Genomic DNA, 14,674 nt, shown 5'->3' with positions numbered 1-14,674 from the left:
GCAGTCCCGCACCTCCGCATCGTCTCCATTCAGATGTCACGATGGGCGTTGATCCTCTCTCACCCATTGCGCCGGCGCGCCTAAGAGCATTAATACTGCCTGTAGGCCGGATTAAGCGATCTCGATTTCTCAGTTTCGCCGCGAGGTTGCAAGCCGAAAATGTCGTGCGCTTGGGCGATATTAGCCCCGATGCGCGGCCTAATCGAAGTGAGTGGTTCGAGATGGAAAAATGAGTTTTCGACATTGCCTATAGTTAAAAAGTTGCATGGATCATGTCGCTAATTAGCGTTCAAACATAGACATGTTCTCTCCGTTAGCATTTCCCACGGGCGTCATCCTATACGACCTTTCTTCCTCCATGCCCCCCATCTCGCACCTTGAACTGTACCCTTTTGAAATCTTCAGGGAGCCACTGGTGGTCCTTGCAATAGCCGATGGGACGGAGCTCACCGGCGACATTACCCAGAACGGTCCCAAAACGGGTAGCGACAAGTCACCGAAGCCAGAGGGATTAGATCAACTTCAGCGGGACCTCGAGCTATTGAAGGAGAAGAACCCGAGGGCGCTGGTACATCAGCTTTTGATATTCGACTACGCTGGGGTCGGGAAAGTCTCCAATGGTCCGGATAACATCCTATGGATTCCACACCCGCAGGCCTCTAAGGCTACGACGATGAAGACTGTACTGTGTGATATCACGTCACTTGTCCTTTCTGAGATGGACGAATTCGCCAAGACAATTCAAAATATTCCAACCATTGAGTCGCCAAAAGCCTCCTCATGGGGGCCGCATCGCGGGCCAGATTTGCGCCGGCGCCCAACAGACAAGCTGTTCCACAGGATGACAATGCCTGCACAACTTTCCGCAAATCTAAATACTACCCCCGAAACCCCTCAAGGCTCTAGCCAAAGCTCACCGGTGCCTGAGGACCATGAAACACCAACAACGTTCGATGAGATCACTCGATCTATACAGCTGTCTAGTCGTTCCAGCACCGCCCTAGGCAAACCGGGTTCTTTACCATCATCTAAAGAGCATAGTAGGGACCGCATGTCAGTGAGCGGCCTGAGCGCGACAGATCGAACAAAGAACCGAATAAAGGGTCGCTCAGGTGTGGTAATAGGGACTCTTTTTCTTCAGTCTGGCCGGTGGCCGGATGCTTTGAAGGAACTCGTTGAAGCTGCATCTAACGCTAGAGCTTGCAGCGACTATGTGTGGCATGCCAAAGCGCTCGAGTCAATTCTCCTCTGTTTACTCATGTTTGCTTGGGCGGGCATGGACTTTCAGGTTTGTTATGGCCCTCCACTGGACATGCTTAGTTGCTAAACCCTTTCCAATCAAAGGTTCCGCCAATCTGCTATCCTATTGCCGATAAGTCTTCTAAGGCTTCGGCAGCAATGCCCTTTGATCAAACGACGGGCCAGTCGGCGGGGAACAGAATTATCTCTCTCCAGAATCTCTCAAATCTTCTACCGGACCTGGCAAATAATATCCTGCACCTGTATAACCGTGCGGCCAATATTACGGATGAGCCTCTTCCACAGCTTATCTTCTCTGAAACCGTCATCCGTCTGTCAAGGTTATTAGCAGCCACGCGCATCCGTGACGGGACCCTGGACGACGTTGCTCTGAAGCACATTGTAATGAATGAACCGCTACAGCAGCTAATCCGGCCTGAGCGGCCGCGTGGGCTGACGATACTTCGGAAAAACGAGATTGCAAACTTTTTATTCCGTGCGTTGCCGCTTTCTGCTGGCTCAGATTTGCCTGCGACAGACGCTATACCCATTCTCATCGGCGTTGTCTCTGTGTTAAATACGCTTGACCTTCAACGAAAAAAGGCGTTTGTTTTAAGAGAGCTTCTGTCTATCCTGGTCCCAGCCCTAGTAACAGCTCGCAAAATTGGAGCTGCAGAAGTTGGCATCCATCCTGCAGCAGGCTTGTCTTCTCTCAGTGACACTGCGTTTGATATCAATGCCCTCGACGTGGGTCCAGGGAATATGGACCGCAGCATGCGCTCACTTCTCGCTACTATTGGGGAGGTATACGGCGTACAGTCTTCATCTTGCGTTGAGATGGGGAAGGGAAAGCTTGAGGGTGCCACTGATCCCCAGACTTCCGAGTACGACTCGATAACAGCAATCACTGAACGGGCTTTCCGGCACGTCGTCCTGGATCGTTACGGCGACTTGAACCTTAAGATTGATGTTCTCAAAATGTGTATTAACTCATGTGAAGCACTCCCAGATTTCGGTGGTGTCCTGCGATTCACCGTTGAGCTTCTCCAAACCATTCGCGGGGATCTTATGCTCTCTAGATCCTCCTACACTGCCCCTTGCTTGCAACCGGATGAGCAGAATCGCTTGCTGAACAACATCAAACGCACCGTTGGTGCTGCCAACCGGCTTGGTGTGGCAGGTCTGGAGGCCGAGTATTGGGATGATTTCTTGGTTCGCGGCGTTGAGCTGTTATCTTTATCTGATCCTAGGAGACCCGTTCGGCGATCTAAACTGGAGCTTGACGCTGTTACTTCTACCAGCGAAAAATCCACCAAGGATCCGTTTCTATACAATCCCTTTTCCAAAGCAGCGGGCAAGGCTTCGGAGCTGCTCATGGTTTCTGGGGAACATGCGGCTTTCCAAGTCACCCTTCAGAACCCTTATGAATTCGAAGTTGAGATTGAACGGATACGCCTTGAAAGCGAGGGTGTGACTCTGGATGCTGTGGCAGAGTGGATATTGCTTCCACCACTGTGTCTCCAGGACATCACAGTATATGGGATAGCACAAGAAGAGGGATCATTGAAGGTAACCGGTTGTTTTGTCAAGGTTCGACATTGCAAAGAGCGAAAGTTCCCCATATTCAAAAACTTCTGGAAGCCTGATATAGAGGCCAAATTCAAACGAACCGGGTTGGCAGCCAAGAAACCTTCGGTTGAGCGTCCTCTATCCTGGAGTTCAACATTCTCCAAGGATGGAAAATCATCTACAAAGAAAGGACCTGACACGTCCTCTTGTGAGGTGAAAGTAATTCGGCCGCAGCCCTCGCTTGTTATAGAGTCACTGTCGTTGTGCCAATCTGCAATTATGGTCCTTGAAGGGGAGAGATCGTCCTTCAGCATTACGCTGCGCAACGTGTCGTCTTGCGATCTTGATTTCATTTTATTTACATCTCAAGACTCGACGACCAAACAGATTCAGACGGCGCTAAGTAACAAGGACTTGTTGCCGGTCGAAGTGTATGAACTGGCGTTGAAGCTCTCAAGGCCAGCTCTGCAATGGCGTAGAGAGGGCTTGAATCCGAATGACTACTCCATCCCAGCAGGGCTATGCGGTACATTTATCGTCGATGTCACCGGCAACCCCGGACTGCAAGAGGCTACCGTGCAGATCGATTATTCTAGCATCGGAGGCTCTTACGAGGCACTGCCTGATATCCTCTATACGAGACAGTTATTCATTCCGCTTACTGCAACGGTGAACGCGAGCTTGGAAGTGGCCCGCTGCGATATACTACCCTTCAGTAGCGATTTTGCATGGTCGAATCATTCAAAAATTGGCATCAATCCTCCCCTCAGCACGATTCCTGAGTCGCCAGACTCCGCCAGCAGCGACCACTTCGCTACCGTATTCTCAAACCTAGCGCGAGGTACTTATGGTTCTGACCACTGCATACTTCTCCTTGACCTCCGAAATGCATGGCCGAATCCGTTATCAGTGACTTTGCATGTCACGGAAAAACCTCAGGAGCCAACCGCAGGTGCTATCACGAGTATTGGCGGGGCCGGCCAATATTCGCTCCATGAAGTTCTCCAACCAGGACAAATATCTCGGTTTGTTCTCGTTCTACCCCGCATTTACGTACAGAACCCTCACGCCTCGATACCTTCTCTGAAGACTGGGTCAAAGAGGCAGTTCGTTGTCAGCGCGCATAAGCTTACATTCGATGCCGAAGCGGCGGCGCGGGAGGCTTTCTGGTATCGCGAAGAGCTGCTCAAGAGAGTCAGCGGATCATGGAAGGAAGCTCTGGGCGGTCGTGAAGGAATGCTTGACCTGAGGAATATGCGCTTCACTGCACGCATGGTCGATGCATTCCGACTCGAGGACGTGGAAACAAGTTTCTTCTTGGAACCTTCGTTCTCCGAAGACCCTGAAGACGACACTCCAAGTAGCGTCATCCGAACAGGGAAGTCAAAGTACAAGGTCGGAACAGACGAAATGCTGGATCTCACCGTCACCGTCCACAACCGCTCTTCCAGACCTATCCAGCCCCTCATTCGACTTCAGCCCAGCCTTCGTAACCAACCAAGCAACGTTGCGCTAGATCTTCCCAGGCGTCTCGCGTGGACAGGCATGCTACAGCAGGTTCTTCCCGTTCTGAACGGCGGCGAGAGCATCAGTACCACCGTCGGGGTTACAATCCTCTGCCGAGGCGAGTACGAATTTGGCGCCACAGTCGAAGAACTCAGGCTGCTACGTCCACCCTTCGAGACCGACGGGACCAAAACTACGGATGATTCGTCCACCTCCAATCCCTCCGACGAAGGATTCATCACGGATACATTTGGCGTGGACATGGCCAAGAAACGGCGGATCTGGCACGCCCGCGAAACGTGTGTTATGACTGCTCATGATTAACGCCCAGATACATAGACGGCGAGCGTTTTTGTACTATCTCACTAAATCTAGTGCACTGTCGCCCTGAGACGGGGGCTCAGCGGCTATGATGCCTATCGTCTAATCCAATCGATATATGTACACTTATGTCAAGCTTGCTGATCTTGCAAGTGCAGTTGGTGTTTGAGGATGAAGATATAAAATGCTTGGACTGGTGGGCTGTTTTGCACTCCCTCAATCTTTGATTGCTTGTCTATGCTATATAGATAGATTTGCTTGGTTGATACCAGTCTCTGTACATACCCTGGACGATGGCCTAATGTGTCTATACATACACGTTATTGACATCTGAACCCATCAGTATCCTTACGGTATTCTCTTTTATTGCAGACGCTAGAATAGCGCGAGGCTGGAGGGCGAAGATCAGTCACGCTAACTGCCATACCTTTACCAGATGAGCGGTTCTCCATAGGTAAATTTTGACGGGCAGCGCTATTGCTGGAAGCCCACTTGAGGAAGCGTGTTTGGCACGACCAAATGCCCTGGTGTAGAACATGGAGTTTTAATCAAGGTAGGATGGCTACCAAAATCCGAGCCCAGTCCAGTTTTATCATGCCAGCATACGACCGTGTTCAATGTCACAGGTCCGCCACCAAATCATGCTCTCCCCTCCTCATCTTGCTCCTGCATGTTTGGCGTATGCCTATCCTTTCCCTGTCCCCCCGAACCAACTGGCTGATCCGTAAATGGGAAACTTAGATATTTCCAGTCCTCAATCTCCTCGATAATACATTTGAGCCGATCACGGATACTCTCTACCGCATAAGTTCCCAATATAAGCCTCAGTGGCGGATAAGAGCAATGACCCAATTGCCAAACCAGATGCGCCGCCTTGACCGCACTAGCCGGCTGTTTATCACCTAGCCACATGAGCATCCGTTTTGCATGGGCCGCGGGCGACGTAGGCGTGTTATACGGGTCACTGGGCGGCTTTACAAGGAAATGACCGTACAAAGGTAACGGCGAAGAGAGGTTATGCACGCTGTCGGAGCTGGGAAACGGTTCAGCAGAGACTAGATCACCCACGTCATCGCGGCGCATATGGCCCGGTTCCACGAGCGTAGTCTTGATATTGAAGCTGTCGACTTCGTATAGCATACTCTCCATGAGCCCCTCGACAGCATACTTGGAAGCACAGTAGGGCCCCAACCCCGGCACACCGAGCGCACCAGAGGTTGAGCTGAAAATGAGATATCGGCCCGAGCGGCGTTCTCTAAAATGAGGCAGCGATAACTGAATCATATTGAGTGTCCCTGTGAAATTCGTCTCGAACTGGTCGCGAATGTCGTATTCGTCTTGGTCCTCGCAGGCGCCGATGACGCCGTATCCGGCGCAATTTGCGATGATGTCGATGCGGCCGAAGCGCTCGATTGTGCGGTCGATGGCTTGCTGAACTGTCTCACGGGCGCGCACGTCGCAGAGGAGGCCGAGGCAATTTTCGTGCTCTTCTTCGAGCTTCTTCATTGCTTGCGGGCTGGTTTCAAATGTGCGACCGACTGCTGCGACTAGGTCATCGCGCGAAAGAGCGGTTTTCACAAGGGACCGCCCCATGTGGCCAGTTGCACCAAAAATCTATATCGCGGCAATTGAGCAATTTAGCGTATGTGCGCTTGAAATATTGGAGGGTTGGTGCCGTACCAGCCAGACAAGCGGTTTGGGCGGGTTCTGCGGGCCTGGAGGATCAGTCGTTGAGGGGAGCTGGAGCTTCGGTTCACGATTGTTGGCTGCTGCAGAGGGCGACAGGGCCGTTGTCGCCCTCGGCGGGGATTTGTGAAGCTCCATGAAGTCAAGCTTGTGGAGGTAGAACGTGCAGTTCCTGAGATGTTGACTCGGGTCAAGAGCCCTCGCTGTTTTATCTCCGGTTCATCTCCGCATTTCGAAAATCTGGGGCCTCGGCATCTTCATGATTGCTCTAAGTACAGGGTACGACTTCGCCGATTGTAGAATACCGACAGCCCAATCAACATATTCATGACAAACTCCGAATATATATCTTACGGTACTAATGAATCAAAACACCGCCTCCGGAGCCTCTGCCTTTTGGATATACATAACGCTACGCAAAAGGCAGCCATTAGAACGCCACACGCCGCAAAGAGCACATATTAATCCATGTAAACACAGTTGGGTATCTACCGTCCAATGTCTCTCCGAAGCCGTCCAGCGGCGGTGGATGGTGCAGGCTCCGGCCATCCGCTCACAGCATCATCGACTTCCTCGGTGAAGCTCTTACTGTTGTGAACAGACGTGCTGGCTAAGACTACCCGTATACCCGGTGAGCTGGCGTTGACCTGAGTTACCATCTTTGCCTCTTCGTATGTTGTTCCGCCAATCATGAAGATAATGATATCTTGCGGCTTGTCTCGGATATGACCGCCACCTTCAAGGAATGGATACTGGAGCTCCTTGAGCCTGCCCTTGATCAGATTCTGCAGAGTCGCTTCTAGTCGTGGCGAATGCTGCGTATAGACATTCTCCACGCCTTTCAAGCCTTTGAATCTGTCACGTGCACCGGAGAATAGCGACGTTGATTCAAACAGGTCAGAGAAGCCGCCGGCAATAGGCGGGGCCTGCAATGAGTGGTGGTACGCGAGTAGTTTCGGTATGATGTTGACCCGGTGTGAAGGTACATTACCTGCCGTTACAAGCAGATCAAGGAGGATCGGAAGAGCGTTTGACGGCTGCTTTTCATATCTAATGGCATATAAAGCCACCAAGCGCAGCTTATTCTCGCGAGGTACTGTGGGTACCTGGATGATTCTTTGCAGATTCTGGGAAGGGTTAGTTAAATATCAAGGGCATATCGAATGGTGACTCTGCCATACCTTCAGGTCGCTGTTATGGTTGTCGTTGCAAGCTAAACTCTGTTCTAGTTCACTCACATCAAGCAGAGTCTCCTCCCCTACTCGCCGACTAAGCTCCCCGACCAGCGTGACGTGTTTGCTCACATTGCCTGAAAGTTTGCGGAACTCGGGATAATCTTCCACGAAGCGCTTCATATCGGCAATAGACTCGATGTTCATCGTATTCTTAGTCTTCACTTGATATTGTTCCACGTACTCTTTGATATTCTGCCCGAGGTCTCCAAAATTCTGAAACATATTCTTCTTGAAGAATGGGTCTTGGTCCTGAGAAAGAACAATTTCCCGCAACTCGGGACGGATTTCTGGCACGTCACGGAGATCGACTCGTCCATTATGGATGCCCATTAACTCATGCACCATAGCTTGATAAGTCCATTGTGTTAGAAGTGGCGTTATTGGATCATCGCGACGGTCGAGGATAAGTAGAATTGGGGGCGTGTCGGTTTTGCGAAAGTTGAAAAGTTGCTCCTCCTGCGTTAATTGATAGCGAACCTCGGTGGCCAACTTTTTGGCCAAAAGGCTATTTTTCTCATAACGAATGAGCGGGTTCTTTTTGAGAGAAAGTAACGTCGCGACCACGCCCTCCGTTGTTCGCTGCAGCGCATCCGCGTTCCACACATCTGGGGAATTGGCCCAGAGCCGCTGGTTTGGATAACCTAGATTCAGAGAACATAGGTCCGGATTAATCACTAGAAAGTCGGCAAAATGTTCCTGGACGACCCGCACCACTTCGTGTACATCGGCTTCGGCCAGGCGTTCGAGGGACGATTTACGGATAATGTTGCTTAAATAGATGTAATATTCGCCGTACTTGGGCTCGCGGAGCTCGTCGATAAGAAGCTGTATGGATGTCGCAGAGGGCCGCACAAAGCAAAGACAACGTAGATGTCTCATTCTCTCTCGAGCAGCGTTATCCACTCGGTCGATGAGGTATACCTCGTGGTTCAGCAAGGCAGATTGAGTAATTGCAGTGGAGACGATTGGCACCTATCGAAGGCACCTATTAGCACCCAGTTCGCAGCAACTGACAAAAGAGGAATTGCGAGTGTCCCACTGTCTCACTATCAAGTAATAGTATCTTCATCTTCGATGTGGAGGAGCCGGTCGTTGATGGATCACCCGCGGTGACCATCTTGGAGATGTAGCCGGACACCGCGGCGACGACGTCCATAGCGATTGTTAGTGTTAGCAAGATGGATAGAAAACAAAAAGCGTAGCTTGACAAGAACACCGCGGAATCATGTGAAGAGGGTGAAACTCTGTCTGTTCCTGAGGAGGGAATGATGGCGGCGTCCGAGTGGAGACCTGATGATCGGCCCTGTGATTCCGTCATGCTTTCTCAACCATCAACGACTTCTTCAAACCTCAACATCTTCCCTCCTCTCCTCTACTCCAGACATCATTGTCCTTTTTTTTTGCCCTTCTTTTTCTCAACCTGCTACTCTATGTTGCTCTCCTTATAGTTTACTCCCACTCGGGCACTCACCATGTTTCCAGGCATTGACACTTGTGCGTCACTTAACTTTTTTTGCACCCTACTAGGATTCCGGTCAAGTCGAAGCTTTAGATCGAGCCAACTAACGTTGTCCTTGCTTTTCTTCAGTGTTCGGTTATCCTGCTGAGATAACTGGAGCTTCGGTCGATGAGCGTACGTTTGTCCTGACGCTCCTTCTCTTTTTGTCCCGCTCGAACGGTTCAGCTAACAGCGGGGTATTTTTTATAGTAAAACTTATAGCCTCCTTCCTCCTTTCGTACCCGCTGGCAGCGCTTTTGAAGAGGATCCCGGACGCTCAGCCGTGGAAGAAAAATGCTTTCAATATTGCAGTGTCGCTATTCTACCTCGTCGGGCTGTTCGATTTGTGGGATGGATTGCGGACCCTTATCTATAGCTCCGCGGGCATCTATGCTATCGCCTACTATATAGATGGCTCAATGATGCCCTGGATTGGCTTCATCTTTTTGATGGGCCACATGTCCGTCAACCACCTCACTCGCCAAATCATGGACAACCCGCAGGTAGTCGACATCACTGGGGCCCAGATGGTCCTTGTGATGAAGCTCTCTGCTTTTTGCTGGAACGTACATGATGGCCGCTTGCCTCAAGACCAGCTGTCGGATCCGCAGAAATATGCCGCAATAACCAAGTTTCCACCAGTCCTGGACTACGCGGGCTATGTCCTGTTCTTTCCAGGTCTCTTTGGTGGACCCGCATTTGACTATGTTGCGTACCGTCGATGGATCGACACTACACTCTTCGAAGTACCGCCAGGCTCTGATCCGTCCAAGGTGCCACGCACCCGAAAGAAGCGCAAGATTCCTCGGAGCGGGACTCCTGCTGCCAAGAAAGCAGTGACGGGTTTGACATGGATCGTGGTTTTTCTGCAACTTGGGTCAAGTTACAATAAAGATACCCTGTTGGACCCTTCTTTCTTGGATTATTCATTCCTCCGACGAGTCTGGATTATACATGCCTTAGGATTCACGACACGGGCGAAATACTATGGCGTGTGGACCCTGACTGAAGGTGCCTGTATTCTGTCAGGAATGGGATATAACGGGTTTGATCCCAAGACGGGCAAAGTATTCTGGAATAGACTAGAGAACATCGACCCCTGGAAACTTGAGACGGCTCAGAACTCGCATGCCTACTTGGGAAGCTGGAACAAGAACACCAACCACTGGCTGCGGAACTATGTCTACTTGCGCGTCACTCCCAAGGGGAAGAAGCCCGGGTTTCGGGCTAGTTTGGCGACATTCACGACCAGCGCCTTTTGGCACGGCTTCTATCCTGGATATTACTTCTCATTTGTTCTAGGTTCTTTCATCCAGACTGTGGCCAAGAGTAAGTACAAAGGCCCGAGCCACATCCCTCTTGTGCGTATTGCTCACGCCGCCTAGACTTCCGACGTCATGTTAGGCCCTTCTTCCTCTCTCCAGATGGGGGTACACCTGGCCCTTACAAGCGTTTTTACGACTTTGCCAGCTGGCTCGTAACCCAAGTCACCATGTCTTTCGTTGTTCTGCCGTTCATCTTTTTGACGTTTTCTACTTCGACGTATGTCTGGCAAACCGTCAACTATTACGGCGTCATTGCCGTCGTTGCGTCTCTCGTCTTCTTCGCTTCGCCAGCGAAGGGCTTTCTCCTCAAGAAATCGAGATCGCGCGCCGAGCGTCCCAAGGCCGTACGCTCAACGAGCACGGAAAGCATCCAAGAACCAACCCTTGGTCTTCCAAACGACGCCATTCAGGAATTTGATGATGCAGTGCAGGAGATCAAATCCGAGATTGAGTCCAGACGCAGAAAGGGCAGCGTAGTCACGATGCCTACAGGCGATGAACTCAAGGCTGCCATTGAAGACAAGATTGGCCGTACACTCGGATAAGCAACTGCCATTACTTCAATGCAGTTGTTAATGCTCAAAGTTTCATCAGTGTTTCCAGCGCCTTGTCTCTGTTTAAACCCTACCCCTGTCGATCAGTGGATGACCAGGTACACTGCTTGACGGGGCGCTCGCATATAGACTATAATGTAATATGGCAATTTGAACGAACTAGACTGATCAATTGTTTCTCCCCGCCAGTCTTATGCTGTTCGAACATGCCCTACGTAGTATCTTAGCTGCTATACAAACTCCCAACGGCAATCCGAAGCCTAAGTCACTCATGATCGAAATAGAAAATTCAATAATTCACTAAACAAAGCGCTATGCGTCGAAATAGAATGTATGATTGTATATAGCTATAATATCTGCCACAACCCCAGAGCAAAATCCCAATGTTTGTACATCAAGGCATAAATAGTTTATAAGAGAAGAAGGACGCCGATGCAAAGACTCCCAGCTGATATAATATAGCCAGTAAAATGGAGCCAACCAGTAAGAACGTCCGTAACTGTCGTCGTGAATAAAACCCGCGGTGAAACCGATTACCCTTTACTCCACGATAACGATGACCCTGCCATCGATCAAAGCGATCGCAAAAGGACGAGCAGAAGCAAAAACAACGCCGGGCTGAATGAAGGGAATGAAAATGAGTATAAAACATTATGTGCATCACGTCATGCAATCATGTCGAGGATTCCTTTGGACAAGAAGCGAAGAAGCAGTCGAGAATAGAGACGGAGATAGAAAGGGGAAGGTCGAAAAGCGAGAACGGAAGGGAGTCCAAGCTGCCGGTGGGGCAGTCGCGCTGCGGACTGAGGAGAAAGGAGGAACAGGCATGGCCTGTGGCGGAAATTGGAGAGCACCTGCTAGGTGCAAGGAGGCCGATTAACGGCGCGAGGAATATTAGTGGGCTGGACTTCTTATAAGCCTACTGTGGTTCCCACAACAGCCAGTGTGATCTAGAAGTATTAGCCAAGAACAGAGATGACGCGTGGCCGGGCATACAACGATAGCAACGATCACCAACCCTAGAGGGTTCATCCAACGATTGAGGTTTCTCCACCATCGAGCATTCAAGTACCGCTTGCGCTCAAGGTCATGGAGTCGCATCTTGAGCGTTGCCTCAAGCTCGGGTCCGCAGCTTTCCTCAATTACCATTTCCGGTTGCTTTGGCAGGGGGAGAAATGAGGCGATAAGCCACGCTAATTGAAGGGCGATACGTCAGAAGAGGACCCATTTCGTTGATTGGGGTAAATCTTACTGAGGGGACAGATGAATCCCAAACAAAAGGACCAAACTTGGATGTTTCGCCGCCCAAGGATCGGTTCAGTCCGAGAATCAAGGGATGGTGCACGCCAAACGCTCGATTTCGCGGCAACACCGCGTTTATCAGGAAACAGGTGAGGCGACCAACTCTGTCGCAGTCGGTGAAGAGACGATGCAGTCCTTGATATAGAAGCCTCGGATTTTTTCGCCCAGTGGCTTCGAGGGTCTCGGGCATCTGCAACAGGTTGCGGTTTAGAGCTGCCTCGAGTCTCGTTTGTGAAGGTCCTAGCCCGGGTCACAACGCTGGTGAAGCGCTGAATATAACTGGAGTTGGAAGTTGGAGGTCGGACTGGAGCCGGGCGGTTGACTTCCTCCACCAGAGCTAGTGTAGAATTCCCGGCCTCTTCTTCAGCCCTATAATAAAATTTGGCCCACGTAGGAATGGCGTTTGTGACAAGGCTAGAGCTCGTGCCGGGACGCTGATTGCTCCGCACGCTGCTGCTTCTTGAGCTTGAAGATTGGCTATTGGGAACGCCAGGGTTTGTGGGACGCGGCGGTAAGCTAGCAACGCTGTCCAGGAACTCGTCATCTTCCGACTCGTTCACCATCCATATCGAAGATGAAGTGAGTCTTTGACGGGTCAGCGCCGCGGGGGGAGGCGTAAGATCCTGTGATACAGTCCTCGAGTTACTGCCCGAGGGAGAAGCAAAACCAGAGTTGTTTTCGGCCGACCACCGGGACGTTACGGTAGAGAGGTGAGATCTGAACCGATCCGATGCATAATCCACAGTCGGTTCATGTAGATTATCCTCAGACGAGCCTGCCGAGTTTGATCCGTTCTCAACCCTTGAGCCGGATGACGAAGGTGCTCTTAAAGTCGGATATTGGATAAACAAGCCACTATCAGCCACAGCTTGCCGTATCTCGGAGCGCGGGCCGCTGCCCGAAGACGATGTGGCGGAACGAGAATGGCTCCTAGCCCTAACACTGGGCCGGGTTGACATTGACCCCATTGAGGGAACCTGATGTGGGGGACTGGAGCGAAAGGATTGAGAGCCCGAGCGCGAAGGCCCTAGCTCGGACGAGGAACCATGGGTCCAAGGTGCGGCGTCTGCATATCGAATGACAGTTCCCAGCGAGTTCAACGAGGATACCGAATTCGATCGGGAGCCAGAATCCGGGTTAGACGAGGCACCAATCCGTACGAAATTGAGGCTCGAGGTGTCCAGGGAAACGTAGTTAGGGCTGGATGGCGGTCCTATAGGGATAATGTTGGGGCTTGTATTACTTGACGGGGCATTCACTGAACCAGAAGGCTGGCGAGAGACAGAATCATGAGGAACGGTCTTGATGGTTGGCGCGTTTTGAGGGAGAATGGATTCTTCATCCGAATAAACAGCAGTCGCGGCACTAACTTGTCGAACGCCGACTCGTTCGTGGTCAAGCAGCTCCGAGTCCGGGAAGGAAGTTTTGCTTGAGCCGGGATCATCCTCCCACAACTGCGGTGGCGTGTTGCCGGCATCAAAAGTCGAGGAGAGGTCCCAATCACCTATTGAGGGATCAATCAAACTGCTGTCGGCAATGCCACTGTTATCCGTAGAGTAGGTCCCGGTGCATGTACTTGGTCCTTCGTCGATTTGGAAGCGGGAGTCTGGGACGAACTCATGCCCTTTCCCAGGTCGTGGAGGAAGAATTTGTTCCGGCTTAGTCGGATACGGCGTGGCTGAGTAGACATCACGTTCCTCCTGCTCCGGGTATCTGTCGCTGACGGCTCGCATGGATGCAGGCAGGGAGCACTCGTTGGTATGAGATGGTGTGCGCTCATGAAGCGCTCTCCGTCGGGGAGAGGAATCGGTCGAACGCATATTGTTGCAGTGTCGATTAATTCATTATCAGGAGATACCTGTCGTAGAAGTATAGAACCGGCGCAAGAATGCAACTCCCAGAGCGGCAAGTATATCAAAACAAGGGAGAATTGGTAAAGCAGAAAATAGACCGAATGTCTCCGCAAGAGTATTACCAATTAGAGGAGATATATTAAGTATCGCATAAAGCGATGCGATGAATTGAACGAGTGCTCGACCAGCCGCAATTTGCAAAGACAACGGACAGCAAGTGTGGCTAAAGCGCGCTCAACACGTTGCTGCGTGTTTTTGTTGTGGTCCGTAAAAATTCTTGACGCTGTATCTAGTAAGGAATGCCTTGAAAGTGACGGCACAATTCGACGTGATAAGAAGAACAACGGCGCCCAACGGTTATGGGATGAAAAGAGGGTAGATCCGACCGATGGAGCAACAGGACCAGTAGTAAACCTGATATAGCCGAATAGAATGGAGCAGATGATGTAAATAACGGTACGTAAAAGAGCGTCTAACCGGAGACCTGGGAGCACCGCTGGGGAACTGTTTCTAAAGGAGTGACAAACGACAGAACGACTGGAAGGCTGAGAAAGAGACGGGACGCAATCTGAAACAGCGGAATACC

At 51.0% G+C, this 14,674-nt stretch overlaps 5 protein-coding genes across 5 annotated transcripts; 2 read left to right on the top strand and 3 right to left on the bottom strand.

The window, feature by feature from the left end:
- Positions 1-41: 41 nt before the first annotated feature.
- DSM5745_04262 (TRAPPII-specific subunit TRS120) lies at positions 42-4,638 on the top strand (the record flags this gene model as incomplete). The annotated part of the gene is made up of 3 exons (XM_026746278.1): positions 42-207; positions 300-1,288; positions 1,345-4,638. 3 exons carry the CDS (start codon positions 42-44, stop codon positions 4,636-4,638), a joined length of 4,449 nt encoding a protein of 1,482 aa, XP_026605274.1.
- A 636-nt stretch (positions 4,639-5,274) lies between these two features.
- DSM5745_04261 (SDR family oxidoreductase) lies at positions 5,275-6,459 on the bottom strand (the record flags this gene model as incomplete). The annotated part of the gene is made up of 2 exons (XM_026746277.1): positions 5,275-6,249; positions 6,316-6,459. The coding sequence occupies 2 exons, from the start codon at positions 6,457-6,459 to the stop codon at positions 5,275-5,277; spliced, it is 1,119 nt and encodes a 372-aa protein (XP_026605273.1).
- A 350-nt stretch (positions 6,460-6,809) lies between these two features.
- DSM5745_04260 (Sec1 family protein) lies at positions 6,810-8,712 on the bottom strand (the record flags this gene model as incomplete). The annotated part of the gene is made up of 3 exons (XM_026746276.1): positions 6,810-7,448; positions 7,503-8,528; positions 8,596-8,712. The coding sequence occupies 3 exons, from the start codon at positions 8,710-8,712 to the stop codon at positions 6,810-6,812; spliced, it is 1,782 nt and encodes a 593-aa protein (XP_026605272.1).
- Positions 8,713-9,512: 800 nt separating this feature from the next.
- On the top strand, positions 9,513-10,924 carry DSM5745_04259 (lysophospholipid acyltransferase; the record flags this gene model as incomplete). Its single annotated transcript, XM_026746275.1, has 2 exons — positions 9,513-10,383; positions 10,440-10,924. 2 exons carry the CDS (start codon positions 9,513-9,515, stop codon positions 10,922-10,924), a joined length of 1,356 nt encoding a protein of 451 aa, XP_026605271.1.
- Positions 10,925-11,844: 920 nt separating this feature from the next.
- Positions 11,845-14,055, bottom strand: DSM5745_04258 (putative serine-rich protein; the record flags this gene model as incomplete). The annotated part of the gene is made up of 3 exons (XM_026746274.1): positions 11,845-11,883; positions 11,930-12,126; positions 12,186-14,055. 3 exons carry the CDS (start codon positions 14,053-14,055, stop codon positions 11,845-11,847), a joined length of 2,106 nt encoding a protein of 701 aa, XP_026605270.1.
- Positions 14,056-14,674: the final 619 nt, after the last annotated feature.

This window comes from Aspergillus mulundensis, assembly GCF_003369625.1.
Source record: "Aspergillus mulundensis strain DSM 5745 chromosome Unknown scaffold_3, whole genome shotgun sequence".
Lineage (NCBI taxonomy): Eukaryota > Fungi > Ascomycota > Eurotiomycetes > Eurotiales > Aspergillaceae > Aspergillus > Aspergillus mulundensis.
Note: the sequence above shows the minus strand (reverse complement) of the source record. Positions and strands in the feature narration are given on the sequence as shown.